Below are 17307 nucleotides of genomic sequence, written 5' to 3' on the forward strand. Positions count from 1 at the left end.
TGGTTCAGAGAGGATCTGGGGATGGGGGTGGGCAGGGAGGCTGCCTTTCCGGGCTGAGCTCAGACATTAATTCCTCAACAGCACCAGATGGCTCCAGCTAACCTCCACCAGCTTAATCTTTGGCCATTTTGACTTCTGAGCCCTGCCCCAGAGCTGAGGTCTAAAGCGCCCTGAATATTCAAAATCACCCCTCCCGAACTCTTCAAAACTCCCAAGAGTTGCTGGATGTTTTTTAACGCTGCTCTACCAAAGCTTTGGCAGGCTGCTCTGCAACATTCATGGAAAGCCCTATTATTTCTGAGGCTCGGAACTAGAGTCTGTGTAACAGCCTCATCTATCTCCCATCGCCCTGAAAAACTCCAGATTAACAAAGGGAACAACAGCCAACAGGAAGCCTCCAGCGATTTCAAGGGATGATGGATCTGTCCTACATTGTGCTTTCCAATGAGATTGGGGATGAAAATGTTGTTAATCCTAGGGAAATTTCTGAGATAGTGAAAAATATTCCCATCCCAAGGCAGGAAGAAAAGACAAACCTCCATTTGATACAATAATATATATATATATTTTTAAATCAGTCCCAGTCAGTCAAAATGTCTCATGAAACAAATACATCTTTTGTGTTCCTTCTCTAATAATTCAAAATAACTTTTTTTTTTTGTTGTTTTTTAATATATATATATATGTTAGCAGGTTCCATTCATTCCTCACTTAAAAGACAGTCATGGGCCAAGATCTGGCCCCAGGAGGGGGCTGTTCCCCGCCTGCCCACCTGGCCCCATAGGCAGGAGCTGGCCCAGAACCACCCAAGGGAAGGTCCCGCAGCAAAAAGCCTGGGATCTGTTTTGTCTTATTTTCAGATCTAGGAAAAATACGTACAGCCCAATCCGTTCTGGTATTGGATGAAGCCAGCAGGATTAAAAAGTGGTGGAACACTTATAAAAGTCCCTGTGAGGAGACAAGGAGAGAAAGTTATGGGGAATTGGACTGCGGGGTGGCAAGAGGGTTTATCTGGGAAATCCAGCATCCCTGCGCAGGGGCCACGGCAGAGCTGGGCCATGTCCTTCCAACCCTAATTAACATCTCTTCTTAATGAGTAAGACGTGCCAATTTCTCAGGACAATGAGAGAACCCTCCACGCACACTTTTTCTGCCCATTTTATGTGGTTTGATTTCACCCAAACATCCATTATTTAAGCTAATTACTGGCATGGCTTTACACTACCATCTGCCTGCCAAGCCAGTGGAAAAATTGATATATTTAGTACAAGTATAACCTGCCTCCATGACAGAGCTCACAACCGATGCTCACTGCCCCAAAAGTAAGCTAATAACCCTATAAAAGGCCAGACTCAAAGCATAGAAAAATGCTTCGAATACAACAATTAAGTACTGAAGGGATCTTTTTCAACATTATTGCATAATCCAGTATTATTTTAAAATTGTTTACATGCCAGTACAATGAATGCCAACTGCTTAGCTGCAATAAACGCTTGCCAGCAAGCACACAGGATTTTGGAAAGGACGTGCTGACAATTTTAGGTACAGCAATGCAAAGTGACCAACTACCACCAGAGCCACTGGAAATTTCCTATTTAGAACCACTCTTAACCTGCAAGGAAAAAAACATTTGCTAATGCAAACCTGAGAGGAAAAAATTAAGTCCTGGACAGAAAACTGCTCTGGACTCCTGCCTTTTTCAGGGCTCCAGAATTGAATTACGAAAACCAGACAGCTCAGAAAGCTTCAGCTCTACATCTATACAGTCATTTCTCCATCACCCGGGATAACGAGGGGAGGAGAGGGCAGAAAAGCCTCAAATACTGACAACAATGAGATTTGGTGGGTTTGGTGGACAGTAACACTGATAACGAAACCTCTGCCTGTCACAGCACTGAGACGGGGTCGAAAAGCTCTGCCAGGCCCGAGCAGGCTCCTGCATTTGTGCACGTGCCTCCCAGACTCTACAAATGACTTATTTTGCCCAAGAAGTTCAAATGAATTAGTTAGTTCTAATATTGCTTCTAGGCAGGGGAGGAATGAGGTAGAGGCCAACCTCCTGCAAGGACCAGGCACAGGTTGGGTCCTGCAGTGAAAGGGGACCCCCACATCCTTCCCTTACATCTTCGGGGTGCAAAGGATCAGCAAAGACCACAGGGATTAGTGACACAGTGACAGAAATGTCACCGTGTTGTTCCACTCCTAAGGGAGAGAGCCTGAGGAAAGCAAGCGAGCTCCAAATGGCCAGAGCCACGGCTGCGGTATTGAAAATACAAATGACTCAGCTCTAAGTGAAAGTTTCTATTTTCATCTTTTGGCTTCAGTGATTTGGTTCCAATCCTGCAGCTTGAATCATTCAGAAATATGCTTTCACATGCAAGGCCAGCTATGCCACTCTTGCTTTCCAAAATGTAAATTGGGATATACATTAAGCATGCAGAAGTACGACCATGCTTTTGGGTTTTCTTCGTGTCCGTTTCCAGGCATGGCTGGAAAGAGAGGATTATTAAATCATGAAAGGTGTCTCTAATGAGGCCATTCCTGTCCAACTGAACCAAATATTACACCCATGAAACCAAACCAGGCTTGGATTTCGATTTGAAACTTCACAAAATAGAATTTCATGGCTAACTTGGGTTTATTTTGAAACTTTCCTGTTTCCCTAATGTTCAAGCTTTCATCAGAATGGAAAAATTCCCATGCATCATTGTTCTCCTTCTTTCAGACCGATCATTTGCTCAATATTCTTCTAAAAAGTCGGCACTTCAGCACACAGGGGAAGCAGCGAGTCACAGCCAGTCCCCTTATGCTTCGTCCTCCTTAGACGTACATTTAAAGCCAGCTTAAGGGAGAAGCAACTGCTTTGAGCCCCATCGTATGACAGGGGTCCTGGGCAGATGCTGTAACCTGCACGGTTGCCAGAGTCCTTCCTCCTTTCCCCAAGGAAGCACTGCAGGTCTCTTATAGAACCTGAATGCATGAAGGTTTTGGAAAGACTGGCCCGAAGGAGGTAAAAAAGGGGAAGCAACATAAAAAAGATAAGTAAAAATAACTTGCGTGATTCCAGTTTATCATGTTCAAGGAGGGCTACAACAATCTGAAGAGCTGAAGAAGACGAATTAAGAAATGGACAGTCTAATTACAAGATTAGAGACTAAAAGAGCTTGGTTTGTTGCACATGGAAAAATGAAGGCTGGACAGGGATGCGAGCATTGTCTATAAATACATCCAGAGGGAGACACCAGGGAAGAAGAGCTATTTATGTACAGGGTACAAACACATTTCAGCTGCCAATTAGAAGAAAGTTTAAAGTGTTGGAGGAATGAGGCTTCAGAACAGTCCTCTAGGAAAAGCAGAAAGGACAGACCCGTCAACTCGTTTAGAAGATGCTTTGAACAAGGTTTAGGAGGGTGACAGCAGGACACTGACCCACACAACCCTCCAGTCCCACAGCCTGCATTCCTACTTTACGCCTGCTCTAAAGTTAACACAGCTATCGGGTGCTAACAGGTATAAAAAAGACTACTTTGAAGAAAGTTGGTAGTAAGGGAGGGTGTCCTTTATCAAACCAAAGAGCAATACTCTGGAAAATAAAATAAAAATTGAGAAAGCGAGGCTCTGCTCCAGCTTCTACTGAACTCGCTGTGAGTGCTTCTACCAGCATCCATGCAGAAGGAGCAGATCCTCAGAAGTTTCCAGGAGAAAATATCGAGTAGGGAAGATTACTTTAGCAGCTGTGTCTGGAACAGAAGAGAAAGTTTCGTTGAAAAGGCCTCTGCTGCTGGCCAAGGCAGTGCAGGTCCTGAATCAGGCTGCGTGATGATGTGCTGCCATAAATGTAATGGGCTACCAAGAAAACCCCACCACCTTCTGTATCTGGTGACAAAACCTACAAGAGGCAGAAGTGCCTGTATTTGAGAGGGGAAATATTTCCCTTTCGTTTCCTGATGTCTGAGAATGTCAACATCCATTTCAGTGGAAGAAAGACATGGATTTTGTCTGGGAGGATGCTGTGTTCAGCTGAAGGCGCGTGCTGTGAACCCACTGCAGCTCGCAGCATTGTTAGATGGTTGCTCCAAGGTGAAGAGGGCAAAACCAGGCAAGACATGTTTCCTTACTACCAACATACGATGAACACAGATCATGTGAAAATCTTGCCCAATCCATCCAACAAAACTTTAATAGCTTCTATTCATACCCCGTTATTGTGTGAAAAGTCCTACATGCAACACATCGGAGAGCTGTGACCGTGATTACAAGCCAACTTCAGGAGCCAGACATTTTTGTTTTCCAAGCTACATTTGAGATCTGAAAAGGGATCCTGTCCATTAGTGTTAAAAAAAAAAAATATGTTCCTGTTTGATGCAAAAATAAAAGCTTTTTCAAAGGCTCTTTGATGTGCAAGACAGAAAGACATGCAGGCAGATTCTGAAGGAGGTCTTGTCTTAAGCAATTACCAGCACTCCTTTTGAATCTTACTCCCCAGACAGAATTTTAATGTGAAGTAGATAATCACGCTGCAGAGCGTATCAGCTCTAAACCTTGTGGCTTTTCAATTAAGCAGCAATAACCTGTAGTCGAAATACTCCCTGCCCAACAAGGGAATAAAACAAACAACCCCGAACCAACTAAATCCAGGTGAAGCAATTCTGAAGCTTTTCAAAGGTCTCGTTCTGAGCTCTTCTCGGGCAGCCAGGCCAGTTTTCCAAGCGATATTCTGATCATTAAAACAAGCAGTGATGTAATTTCCACAGCAACCACAAACATACCAAGAATATTTGAGCTAAATTTATCCAGACTTCTTGTTTGAATCACTGCTTCGGTTCGTTATTTTTCCACGATCTTCAGCGCCGTGCAGAAAAGGAGCTGTGGGCAGCCTGGGACAGGGCTCTCTCTGCAGCACTGTCTGAAATCCCAATCTTCGTGCTTGCAAGCCACTTAGTGACTATTAGTAGGGAATTTTGGTCGCTGTCCAGCTCCCATCTCCCCAGGTCCCTGCTCTTTCACCCTTCACCCTCCTCCTCCCTTCCTGTGGCAGACTGACCCCTTTCCTCTCCTCCACATTGTGAGGCAACGCGAGGCTCGTCTCTGTGGCTGAGAATTTCCCCAAATCACTGCAGACCTGCTGTCCTGCCCCTCCAGGAGATGGTGGGCTGCAGAAGGAAGAACCCACACCACTCTGCAGCAGACCCCCAGCCCTTCCCTGGGGTCCTGAGCCCTACACCAGGAGAGCTCAGCCTGGGAAGGGGTCACCACCTTCACTGGCAGGTGATGCACTTTTTGGGTTGCAGGGATGCAAAAAGTGAATCATCAACGAGACGTCACGGGTCTCCACCCTCTCTTCCAACATGCCCAAGGTGGTGATTGCCATGGCAAGAGGCACTGGGTGTCTGCAAAACCTGCAGCATAATCTCTAAGATCTTACTCCATCGATACTGCTGTTGTTCTATAGGAATCTTTTCTTTTCAGCTGTCACATTTTACCACGGTCGGACATGTCCTTGCTGACTCCATTTCAGTTTCAGGATCAGCCTCCCAGTTTCCCTGCCTGTCACACAGCTGTGCACGTTTTAAGGGCAGTCTGTTATTTCTCAAAGCGCTCCTTTCTGTTTGTTTTGTTTGTTTGTTTACCAGAAACTTCAACCCACGCATCCCCTCTGCCTGCAGGAGGGCTTTCTGAAGCATGAAGGCTTTTCCTAAAACCTAGACTTCTTTTGTAGGGCCTCCCCTTAAGCTAAAGCAATGCACAAATTCAAAGCATGCACACTTTTATCATGAAGCTATCAGTAGCCTAGATCAGCGGGCTGCTGCTGTAGTTATGTATATGCAAAGAAGCAATGCTGACCCACTAAAGAGCACAGGCTGATTAAGGAAAGGAATTAAATATCGGCCTAACTTGAGGTAAAATCCAAGACAGAACCTATTAAGGGCCATAATTCACCTATGTGGCAGACTGGGAGCTGAATGGCATTAAATCCATCCCCCGACACCCTCATCTACAATGCAAACATTTCCTCCCAGCTAGCTGCCTGCTGCCAAGCGCAGCCCTGGCAGCTCCTTTATTGATCAGAGAAATGAAAAACAAACAAACCGCAGACCTGATGCTCTAAGGATCCCTGAAGATCGGATCCAGAGCCTGTTACGCCAGTGCAGAGACTTTAATGGGTCTTACGTAAGGCTCCCAAAGGCTTTGAAGAGGATGAAAAAAAAAATAAATTCATAGCACTTTCTTTAATGCAAGTATAAAATTGTCTGTAACATCACTGGCAAAACAGTAAATCAATTACAGGCCTGGTAAAGACCGAGTCAGTGTGAACTCTATCAATTGTTTTTTCCCCACTGCAACGGAGGGTAACAGTTCTGCCTACAACCACAGTGCCAACCTCACCTGCTTTATAATTAGTCAGGTAGTTAAGGGCTCTCTGTGTGCAGGTTCTACGTGCCAAGGCTTTTTTTTACTTCCCTTATCGGCTCATCTTTGTTTTTTTTTTCCAGGTGTCTTGACAGAGCTGTCTTAAGTTACATTTCAGTGTACCGATACATCCTAAGCTGGATGAAAAGGTGGAAAGTAAAGCTGTGTAGAAACAGGTAATGCCATATAAAGCTCAGACAGGGACTGGTGTTCCACTACTGCCTGTGGATCCCTACCTTTCAGGCTGGACTCTCTGCCCAGCAGGGTCTGTACTGCACCGCTGCCTCTCCCAGCACCTCTGCCCTTGAGTTCAAGAGCAGACTGGCTTCTGTGGCATCCACCAGGAAAGGCTGCTCCTACCACCACCGAGACCTAAGTGCTCCTTTACATCCCGTGACTCCAGAAGGGCACAGCACCCCCAAGCCAAACTCCCCACTAGCACAAGAATCCATTTTCTAAAGCAAGCAGCTCCTTCAGACCCCTCTGATTCACGAAGAGGCATCTCCCAGGGTACGTTCTGAAGGACAGTGCTTAGCACCCAGACTCTGAAAAACCAGTTCAGAGCATCTCAAACGAGGCACCTAACTGCACGTGTCCCCACGTTCACTGCCCTTTTGGGAAACCCTGGCTGGGCTCAGCGGGATGGTGCAATGCGGCTGGGCTACAGCCTGCAGAGCAGAGCAGGCTCACCACAGGCATGTTCTGCTGGCCTTCCGCATTAGCAGTTGGCCCCATGTGAGATTTCACCACTTCTGTATGAAGTGTGTATTTAAATATGTTTAAAAATACAAGCCTATTACTGCTGTACTAGTGTACTTCCTATTCCTGCCTAGCACTTCCTACTTCTCCTTCTGCAGGGCATTGCTGAGACTCACATAAAATACCTGCTCTATTTTTTGTGTCCTCCCACGCCGCCTGTTTTTTTTACATTTTGCTTGTAGGAATACTTTCAATTCACTTTTTAGTCTCAAATTAACTTGCAGCTTAACAAGTAGGAAGAAAAACAGAAAACCTACAAGGCTCGTTGCACAGAGCTTCAAGCAAGCAGCACGCTTTGCAGGCCTCAAGTGCGCTCAGGTCGCTTCCCAGATGCTCTCCTGGCCCTTCACTCTGCCACACCATCGTAGCAGGCTCAGGTGATGCCACTACCTCCACTGTGAGGATGGAAAAAAACTGGGCAGAGAGTGCAAGTACCTTTTTCCTTCTCATACAGCACAACATGCCTCAGATGGGGCTAAGGTGAGATGCAGCCGCTGGCTGTAGCCCCATGCACAGGGCTGTAAAGATGCAAAGCTTCACACGGGACTTTCACAAGGAACAAAGTGATACCAGGGGTGCTGCATGCACCAGTTTTGGCTTCTTCCTCTATTCAGCTGGAAAAAATTTATAAGCAAAGATATTCACGCCACCAAACGCAAGTTCCTGCCCTTCATGTGGAAGGCACCAAAACCAGCAGGGCGAATTATGAAGGAAAGACAGCAGAGATCTCATCTGGAGGCCACGCACAGGGTGGGCCCTGGCTACTTGGAGTGCTACAGAGAAGCCAGGATCTCCCTGGAGCCTTGTTCTGCTTACGTGGGTTTCATGTGAAGCCAGACTGACGGCCTGGGAGGCTCAGGTTATTCAGCAAGAACCAAACAAAAAGCTGTGGAGGTTTCCAGCCCTCCACCTCCAGCCCCGTGGCCTCCTCACCACGAAGGCCTCAGCCCCGTTTGCCCATCGCTTCCATCGCTTGTGAAACTTTCCGTCCAGAATTGCAGCAGCTCCCGCCCGGTGCCTCTGATAAAACGACCCGTTAGCTCCTCCAGCTCAGCTCCTCGGGCTGGAGGCTTGCCTGTGATTCAGGAGGTGGCAGCAGCTCTCCCTCTGAGTCAGTGCTGAGCCACGGCCGGGTTGCAAAGGTCACTGCCATCGTGGGTCGCCTGGATAAAACACGAAGCCCCAGGAGCTGCAGGGTCACCACGGCCCCTCTGACAGCGGCTGGTCTGCCCCAAATTCCAGCATGGGTCAGTATATTCCGGCTACTTGCCTCATTTTAACATCCGTGTCCCTTTTCCAGGCACATTGCATGTGCATACTTCCCTCAAAAGAAGTCGTGAATGCCATAAATTTTTCAAGCAACCCTCACTGGCATCGTTGCTCCTCATTATGTAACATTACATACACTCTAACGCAGCACACCTTTTCAACATTCATCTCTAGATTTAGCAGGAGAGAAGAGACACCCTCTGGTGTGTTGGGAAGATAATCCAATTCCAGCTCAGAGACACACACAAAGGGCACACGAACGCTCTGGGACTTTGAATAAAATTATCGGTAAGAGAGAGATAAGCTCTCTAACAAAACTATTCTTACATTTCAGAGGACGATGATTGCTTTTCTACGTCTTTGCTGAACTGTCTCCTAGAAACTCATCTGAGAATTAAATGCTAGCTGTAAAAATTCTGTACGATTCAGAGAAAACAAACAGCCTGTAGAAAGGAGATGAATCTCTATTATGTTCTAGACATTCATGTGCTGATATCTTTGGGCTTCCATTGTATTTCCTACAAGAACCACATTATGTCACCTCCATTATATTATGCAGAGCTCTTTAACCCAGTTTAAAAAAAAAACACACACTGCTTCACGAGATACTGCAGCCGCCCCCGTACCTCTGCTCGCTTTCTTTCTTTTAATTAGGATAACATGAACCAATCTAGGAGAGGGGAAGCCAGGTCTGAAGAGGCGAGGGAGGTGCTGACAGCACCCGAAGGGGAGCATCATTCTGCACTCTGGTGACAAACCCTCCCTGCTCTGCTGGCAGCGGCCAGCCAAGCCCCACAGCATCCCCGGGGGCTGTGCAGGGTCCGGTGGTGAAACACGGCTCTCACTCGCTCTCGGGGGAAGCGGGCATCCTGCTGGGACACCGGCGAGATTCCTGCCGCAGCCAAGCGAAGCAGCAGCAGAGACACGAGCAGATGCAGTGAGGTGAGCCCACGTTCTCCTATGCTACACTTGCTGACTTGTATTAGTGACGCCGTGGGTGCATTCTCCCTGTGAAGGTCTGGCCAAACGTGTAGCTGTCAGGAAAAAAAGGCCCTACAGCCTTCCAGGCACCGCTGTACCTTGTGAAAGCCCTCGCACCCTACGCTCATCCTTCCTGCCTGAAGCAGGCTCCAAGCTTTTGGGGTGCTCAGGGGGTCCCCAGCGCCGCAGGAACCGTCTGTGGTGTCACTTCCCTGCGGGTCCCACTGAATGGGAGCAGGAGGCTGCATCCAGGCTGTGAATAAATGCATGTAAACAATAGATTCAAATGTGGAGGCTGAATGAGTCACTGCATTCCTGCATTCGAGTTGTGTAACAGGATCCAAATGCAGAAAGAGGACCAGCTAACTTAGGGAGTGGACCAGCTAGCTAATAACAATTATTCTTGGCAGGACTCAGCCCAGGAAAAAAAAAAAAAAAAGAGTTTAAACATGTACAGTATGCTCATAAAGAACTAATCTGCTAGGGCAGCACCAGGTCTTAAGCTTTCCTAGGGTCACTTGGCCAGTCTTCCAAAAACTGTTTATCAAATAAAACAGTCCAGGCATGTAAGGATAGCAGAGTTATACCAGTAAGATTCGTATGCCTCCAGCTAGGCAGTTTAACTGAATATATTTACATAACAAACATGTAAGAAATTTCTCAGAATAAAAACCACGTTCACAATGTAGAAAATAATTTATACCCTCTCCTCTTCTCAGTTCATTATTCACTCAAACTGATTTGCTTATTTGCTGTATCTTTAAAAAGCAAGAAAAACTTGTCAAATCACTATTGCAGAACAAAAATTTAGCAATTCTTAACACTTAGCACAGATTAAAATACTTCTCATTAAGAATACTTCACATAGCTAAGTATTCAAATGGAGTTAATTTCTTCCAGAGAGAAACTCATATGATAGAATTCAACTATTTCAACGATATTCAATAACCAAATGCTTACAGTTATTATAGAGAGATACAATGCTAAATAATGAAAGCAAAACCAAACAAAATCAGTAGCACGGAATAAGCAGAATACATACGGAGAGTGGAAAGAGTTCCCAGAGCTCCCTGTGACGCTGGTGAGAAACGTCTTTAGACAAGACAAGGCAGCCTCTGAATAAAGTACCAGGTTTTGCTTCATAGTTGCTGATAAAATCCAAAATAAGGCTGCAAAAACATTAGCTTCTACTGAAGCCTGCTTACTCACTACGAAGCGTCAAACACACCTTCATCCCACACTTAAAACGCAGATGCCGCCTCCTAATGAACTGTTTGTTGCACGGGGGGAATACCGTTATACAATAAGCAGAAGGCTATTTCTTGATGCAGAAACATAACTGGGTTTTGGCTCAGAGAAGTACAGCACTGCCTAGGAACTGAAGGGTTCTGCATTAAGAAACAGCCAAAAATAGTTCGGCTGTTCAAAAAAAACAAACAAACAAAAAAAAAACAACAAAAAACTAATTAACAGGAAACAACCTGAAGCATACATCCCTTCCTAAAGAGAAATTTCCACCTATGGATTTATAATGTCGTATAAATGCAGACCTCCTAATCCATCCCACCAATACATTACTGTAAGTTACTGAACCAAAGCTGAGAGCAAAAGTGGAGCAGGCTAGTATCTGCTCAGCCTGAGAAACTGTGCTCTGATTTTAGCAGCTTTCATACCCTGAATACACACTGCATCAGTGGCTGGGAACATATTTGCATTTGCATGCTGAAAAAGCACAGATCTTGTAAAACATATTTAGGAACTGCTGAGACATGATACATGTATTGACTAATTCCGTAGGCTTTGGGAGAAAATTGGTCTTCACAGAAATGCTATTCTTATCACCTGAACAGTCCAACGTCATTCCCCTTGCAAGTAAAACTCCTTGCTCTGTACTGTAGATTTTCTAAAATTAAGGCTCAAAGCACTCAAAGATCTTTCATATATTCAGATTTCATTGAAACTCAGTGGCAGCTGGCTAGCGAGTTCCCTTAAAACCTTCCGCTCCCAATTTGAACAGGAAAGAAAAGAAATCGTCCTATTTACCATTCTGTGGGTCCATGTTGCTCTCTCTGGAAACAGCGGATTCCTCAGTTCCCACACACCAGTACATTCTGGGTCGTAGTTGTGAAGATTGCACAGGCAAACTTTCTGCAGCACTCGAAACTGAGTAGTGTTGTCCAAGCTGAGTGATCTCTGTCAATTAAGTGCAGGAACGGAGCGACTGCTAGTGAGCACCATCTTGAAGAGCCATAATTTACCCTGTTTAAAAATAAACGGCAAAACAAATTAATCATTCTAGTAGAGAAAGTGCAAGATGCTTATTCCCGTCTGAATGCTACTTTGCAGAAATGCACCCATCAGCCTATGCAAATATAAATACAATTATTTCCATAATGGCTTTGTTCAAAGAACACAACGTGAATTAACAGAGGAGACTAACAAAGTCTGCACTATAGAAAAGATAGATAAATGTTCCCAATTTTTCTCCACCAAAGCTGACTCTTTGGTGAGTCTTTGGGTGGAGGGTGGCGGGGGTGGGCAGGGGTCACAGCTGCAGTTTCAGACTCTCCACAAGCTAGTGTAAAGGCAGAGCATTGAAACGACGAAACGCAGCTGGAAAAATCCTAAATGCAACCTCAAAACCTTTCCCATCCGCAAAGAAGACTGTGGCTCTTGTGCAACTCCACCGTGAGAAACTGAAAAATAGTGACGTGGTTACTGAGCCCATTCTCTATAGAAAAGAGAAAACAGAGCTAAGAGAAGCACACCAGCTTCTTTCCCTTCTGCCCAGTCCTAGAGAAGTCCAGCACTCTCGGAGCAGCAGGCTTCTTCAAATGCATCCAGAGAGGCAAACCAAGCCCCTAGGAGCTCTCGGAGGTTGGCTGCTACTGTACAAGAGCTCGGAAGAAGACTGTACAGCTCAGTCTCCCAGGGCTCTGACTTCTTCAAATCTGCACACCTGCACATTTTCTCTCTTCCACCGCTACAGGTGAGTTTGCAGCGTGTGCCCAGCCAATGCCAGCGCTCCTCCACTTTCTGCTTTCAGTTTCAGCCCGTGAACGCCTCTCAGATGTAACACAGTGCCCTTTACCTTTGATCCTGATTAGATTTTCTCATGCTCGGCGTGTGATGCTGAAGTTTTGATCCAATGTGGCAAAGCACATAGCCCACCTCGTGCTTCAGCAAGCAAGACCCAGGCGCATTGCCCCGTGAGCAGAGGTGGCATCCTGTGCTGGGATCGGGACCAGGGGGCGCATAGGGACACGCGGATCCATCCCCACTCCCCAGGAAGCTGCTGCCTGCTCCTCCCTCATCACACAGCGTTTTAACAGCAAGCCAACACCGTTAAAAATGACTGAACGCTACATCAACTGTTTCCAGGCAAAGACTTGAGTTTTAGGCACACTTAGAGCAAAACTGAGCTTCTGATGACCCCTACTTCGTGGTGCCGGCAGCAGGAACCAAAACTCGCAGCCCGAGCGCCGTGCACATCCTGCAAGCTGGGCAGCGGGCGAAGCCACAGCCTGCGGTTTGGCTCTGGGGTGTTTTTCAAAGACGGGAAAAATGATTTGGGTGCCACAGAGCAAATAACGACACGGACTGAGAGGCGTGGAGCGGGCTACAGGCAAGTGCTTTCACACCCCTCCACGGCCCAACACCTTCTTTGCGGCAGCACAGCCGCAGCTCTGAGCGGCCGCAGATGGCCACACAGCCAAGCACCAGGGCGTCCCTCTGTCCATCTGTCCGTCTGTTCATCCCTGCCGCAGACCACAGCAGACACGTGGGGGTGTTGGGGAGGCTGTCGTGCCTCCTAAAAGCTCTCCTGGTCGCTCCCTCCGAAAACGAAGGGGATGTGATGCTCGCAGCACTGAGCCCCTACCTTCCCGACACCCTCACACCCTCAAACACTTCCCCATGCAAAAAAAAAAACCAACAGAATAACTCTTTTTAGCAGATGCTGGTTTTTGAAGCGTTTCCTCGCTGCACTACTGGGGCACACCATGTCTGAAGAGCTTTGAGAAAAATCACCCCGCACCCAATTTTTAAGTCTCTACCCGGATTACCGCGTGGGATGGAACTTTCCTTGTACATAGTGAAAGGAAAAAACTTATATTTTTCCTGAAACTGTGACAGTCAGTTCCCTTTAACAACAACTAGTGAGTGCTTTATCTGTAAGTGCATTACTGCCACAAAGCCCCCGTGCAGACTCCTGTATTTCCCTATTTTGGGACCTTTGTGTATATACTAAAAACGTCCCGGTAGTGCTGTTACCTCAAGCAAGACGCACTCAACTGCAACACGTGCAAACACCAGAGCTTAATTTGATTTAGGGAGAAAGAGAGCCTGGAAAAACTGCACTACTTGAGTCCTACGGGCTCTGCAGAATCCCATTCAGGAGGGAGATGGCGAAGACCAGATCTGGGTGCAGGTTTACATCCCGCCTCGTGTATTCCCAGCATCTCTCCTGAGCCTCCCTTACTGCCAGCTTTCAGGTGATGCCCCAGCACACCCAGCTGTGCCTGGCATCGCTTCCCAACCCACGAGCAATCTCCACAAACTTTGATGTTTCTGAAGAGCTCATTTAGGGCCCGGAGCTGTGGTGGACAAGGCAATGGGGTCTGAAGAGGTGGGTGGCACCAACGGGGTGCCCCCAAAAGGGCTGGGTGAAGGCTCCTCAGGAAGCAGCAGCGGCTGCCTGGTGAGGCACAGAGCGTGGCTCAGACCTGTCACCTGCTGAGGGCCTTTCGGCGACACGAAAAATCTGCAGAAAGCGGTAAATTCTGTGATTCTGTGAAACCGCTGCTGCCCCCTTCACGAAGCAGGCGCCGAGAGCCAGCCACCCTGCGCCCTACCCAGGGGTAAAGCTCAGCAGGAAGCAGGAGCTTCAATCACACCCAGTTTCCCTGCGGGTCTCCCCCCTTCCTAGCGGCCACATGGAGGGGCCGAGAGCACCGAGGGGCTTTTCCCCGGACCCGGCGGAGCCCCCGCGGCCACCCCGAGCCGAGCCGCCCCTCACGGCCCCAGCCGGGCTCCCTCCTCCCCCGGGCAGCGCCTCCCGCCCGCCGCTTGCTGAGGAGAAGCCGCCCCCCCCCTCGCCCCGAAACTTCGCTCCCAACTTTTATTTCGCTTTTATTTCTTTCCAGCTGCCCCCCTCAGCGTGCTCAGCGCCCCCCTTCCACCTCTCCCAGCCCCTCGCCGCCTTCCCCTCAGCGCGGCCCCGGCGGCGGGGGCAGGTGCGTGCGGGGCGGCGGGGGGCCGGGGGCGGCCGTACCTCCTGCGTCCTGCCGGGGCTCTTCTCCTCCTCCTCCTCCTCCTCCTTCTCCTCCTCCGGCCGGCCGCCCGCCTCGCTGTGCGGCTCGGGAGGCGGAGGGAGGAAGGAAGGAAGGAAAAGGAGCGGGGCATCAGCAGCGCGGCGGCGCCTCCTCCGCCACCGGCCCCCGGAGGCCGCGGTGAGGGCGCGGGCGGCGCCCCGCGGGGCTTCGGCGCCCTCCGCCATGCCGTGAGGGGGCTCCGTCCTCACCGGGTCCCCGCGGGGTAGAAGGGGCTGCTGAGGGCTCTCTCCGCTCTCTGGGCACATCTACACAGGCTCATGCTGCTTGTTTTTTATTTATTTATTTATTTATTTAGGAAATACTGGATTCTTGAGGTGAAGCAGCTGAAGTCCCCATCTCTCAGCCACGTTATCTGGATGGCTTCGTCGGTGCTGCCACCACACCGCTGTGCCCAGAGCGTGGCTGCCAGGCTGGAGATGAGTCCTGTAGCTTCGTGGTGGAGGCTTGGCCTTGCTCGTTGAAGGGGATTTACCACAGTCCAACATTTGTCTGTTTCAGAGCCCTGCCAAGGGCTTTCATTGCGACACAGTTTCACAAAGTTGAACATATTTAATAAAGTGACAGAACAGTTTCAGAATTGCTGCTGATAAATATAATAGTGCTAATATACGGTAATAGTGCAAGCAAAATGCTATCCCAGGTACTACTCCTTGCTGAAAGGTGCAGAGTTTACCAAGAAGGTGTCCCTCTCTTGGTGAAGGAGAAGGAGCACAGCCCGTTGACTGACTCTTTCAGGTTTCCAATTCCTTCTCCCCCCCCAGCTTTTCTTTTTTTCCTCCCAACTTGTTTCTTCCATCTTTTTTTTTTTTTTCCATCTTTTTTTTTTTTTTTTTTACACTTACCCTTATAACTCTTTTATATCCTAACCTTACCTGTTCCCTTCCTGGGGAGGCATTTAGCATGATTTGGGTGAACAGCTGAGTACTATAACCACATATGTTTAGGAGGTACTTTTATTAATCTCATTATCATATTCAGGGAGTGTTAACTTTAATACTCATTTTATACATAATAAAGCAAAAGGTTTTCATTCAGGCACCATGGCCCTCACAATTCTGCCACCAAAACAGGGCTATCCCACCAACAAAAGACTCCCTCAGCAGCCTTGTACCAAGCCTGCGGCCCTCCATCCACAAAGCTGGTGTAAGAAACAAGAGCAAACTGCTCAACTTTCAGCCCCTTTGCCCGAGGCTGGTGCTTATCAGTGACGCTGACAAGTCTAACTCTTCTCCACGCAGAGTTCATCTGAGATTTGTTTCTGTGAAAGTTGCTCCTTTTCCAGATTGTGGAGTGGGGTTGCGCCTCTTTGGAAAAGCAAAGCAAGATCGCCCCCTTTCTTCCGAAGGTGTTAGTCCAGCTAATGTGGTGTTCGACATGTCCTTTCCCCATCACAACCCAATTAATTTCCTAATACCAGGCGACTTTTATAAAACCTGGTACTACTACGACTTTACCCACTTTTCCCTACCCACTGGACCTACTAAAAGAACACCATATCTGCATGACTGTTTTCGTTTTTGTTTTTGTTATTCATGATGATTCCTTAAATTACATACAAAGATTTTTGTGCGTGTTTTGTTTGTTTGTTTTTTCTCTGGCCCAAATCAAGAAATGGGTCTCTGATGATTTCCTGAGGAGGGAAAAAGCCACATCCATGCACTGAATGGCTGCTGCAGTCTGAGACTTGCTCTAGGGTGTTTCTTTGCTATGCTCATGGAGACACAGAGAGGATGGGTCTTCATTGGTGCTCCTACCTCTCTGTTCAGGTGCCCACTAATCTGCTTTTAGCTGCAACCACGAGTGCTATCTATTTAGCACCCTTTCCACTTTCTATCCAGTCTGCTGTCTTTTATGCCTCGCAGCCTGGCTCTTACCCAGAGCTTTTTAAGAACTTTTTTAGCACCATTGGTTAAAAACCCACTGAAATCACATTTTTCCTTTTATTTTGATAGAGACTATAAATTCCCCTAGCAAGAATTTCTCCATTTTTTCCCCATACCTTATCCCCCTCTTCCTGGCTTACGTCTCCATTGATTATGTTACAATAATTTGTATCTCCAGCCTTCTCCCTTCTAATGTTTGGTCACAAAGCTCCTGTGCAATGCTGTTACCAAGTGGAAAATTCAAGGGGCTTGGCTTGCCCTGTGTAGGGAGATGACAGGTATTTGTGTCTTTTCTCACACGTGTATTAGATGTGAAGAGAGCTAAAGACAGTGGTAATTTCTTGCTCTGTCCACACTGCAGATGAAAGAAATAAGACAGTAAAGGGAAGGTGTGGAGCAGTCTTACTAGTGATGGCTGTGTCACAAAGGGGTTTAGGAAGCAGCCAGCCCAAGGCAGGACATCCCATCCGGCAGCATGGTCCACAGTCCCTTCAAATTCTCTGTTTTGAGGCCCACCTCTGAAGGCAGAAAGGATCCATCCTGCTCTAAACTGGAAGGAGCTGTGCTTGCTCCTGCCTACTGCAGCCCTGCTCTCCTTCCTTGCTCTACTCCCTGTAAGTGGCAAAAGCAATTGCTTAAAGGGTAAGCTAACAGACACATGATCCGGCTTT

The 17307-nt window shown here is 47.6% G+C and overlaps 1 protein-coding gene and 1 long non-coding RNA gene across 4 annotated transcripts in view; one reads left to right on the forward strand and one right to left on the reverse strand.

Annotated features, from left to right (window-relative positions):
• Positions 1 to 14852, reverse strand: part of LRRK1 (leucine rich repeat kinase 1) — a 75219-nt gene extending 60367 nt beyond the window's left edge. Inside the window, exons 1-2 of one of the 2 annotated variants that reach the window (XM_084532598.1) lie at positions 14693 to 14852; positions 11464 to 11679 (exon numbers count right to left, since the gene is read on the reverse strand). In XM_084532598.1, the coding sequence (XP_084388724.1) occupies positions 11464 to 11530 (67 nt within the window). In that variant the 5' untranslated portion in view covers positions 11531 to 11679; positions 14693 to 14852. Of the gene's footprint in view, positions 1 to 10462; positions 11410 to 11463; positions 11680 to 14692 lie in introns of those variants that run through there. The other variant, XM_084532599.1, reaches the window with a different exon arrangement.
• Positions 9085 to 15327, forward strand: LOC311442887. Of its 2 annotated transcripts, XR_014696936.1 has the most exons (3): positions 9085 to 9381; positions 12212 to 12409; positions 15049 to 15327. It is a non-coding gene; the product is annotated as an uncharacterized lncRNA (long non-coding RNA). The 2 variants fall into 2 exon arrangements; XR_014696937.1 differs by lacking the exon at positions 12212 to 12409.
• The last annotated feature ends 1980 nt before the right edge of the window (positions 15328 to 17307 follow it).

Source organism: Aythya ferina (genome assembly GCF_964211825.1).
Source record: "Aythya ferina genome assembly, chromosome: 11".
Classification (NCBI taxonomy): Eukaryota; Metazoa; Chordata; class Aves; order Anseriformes; family Anatidae; genus Aythya; species Aythya ferina.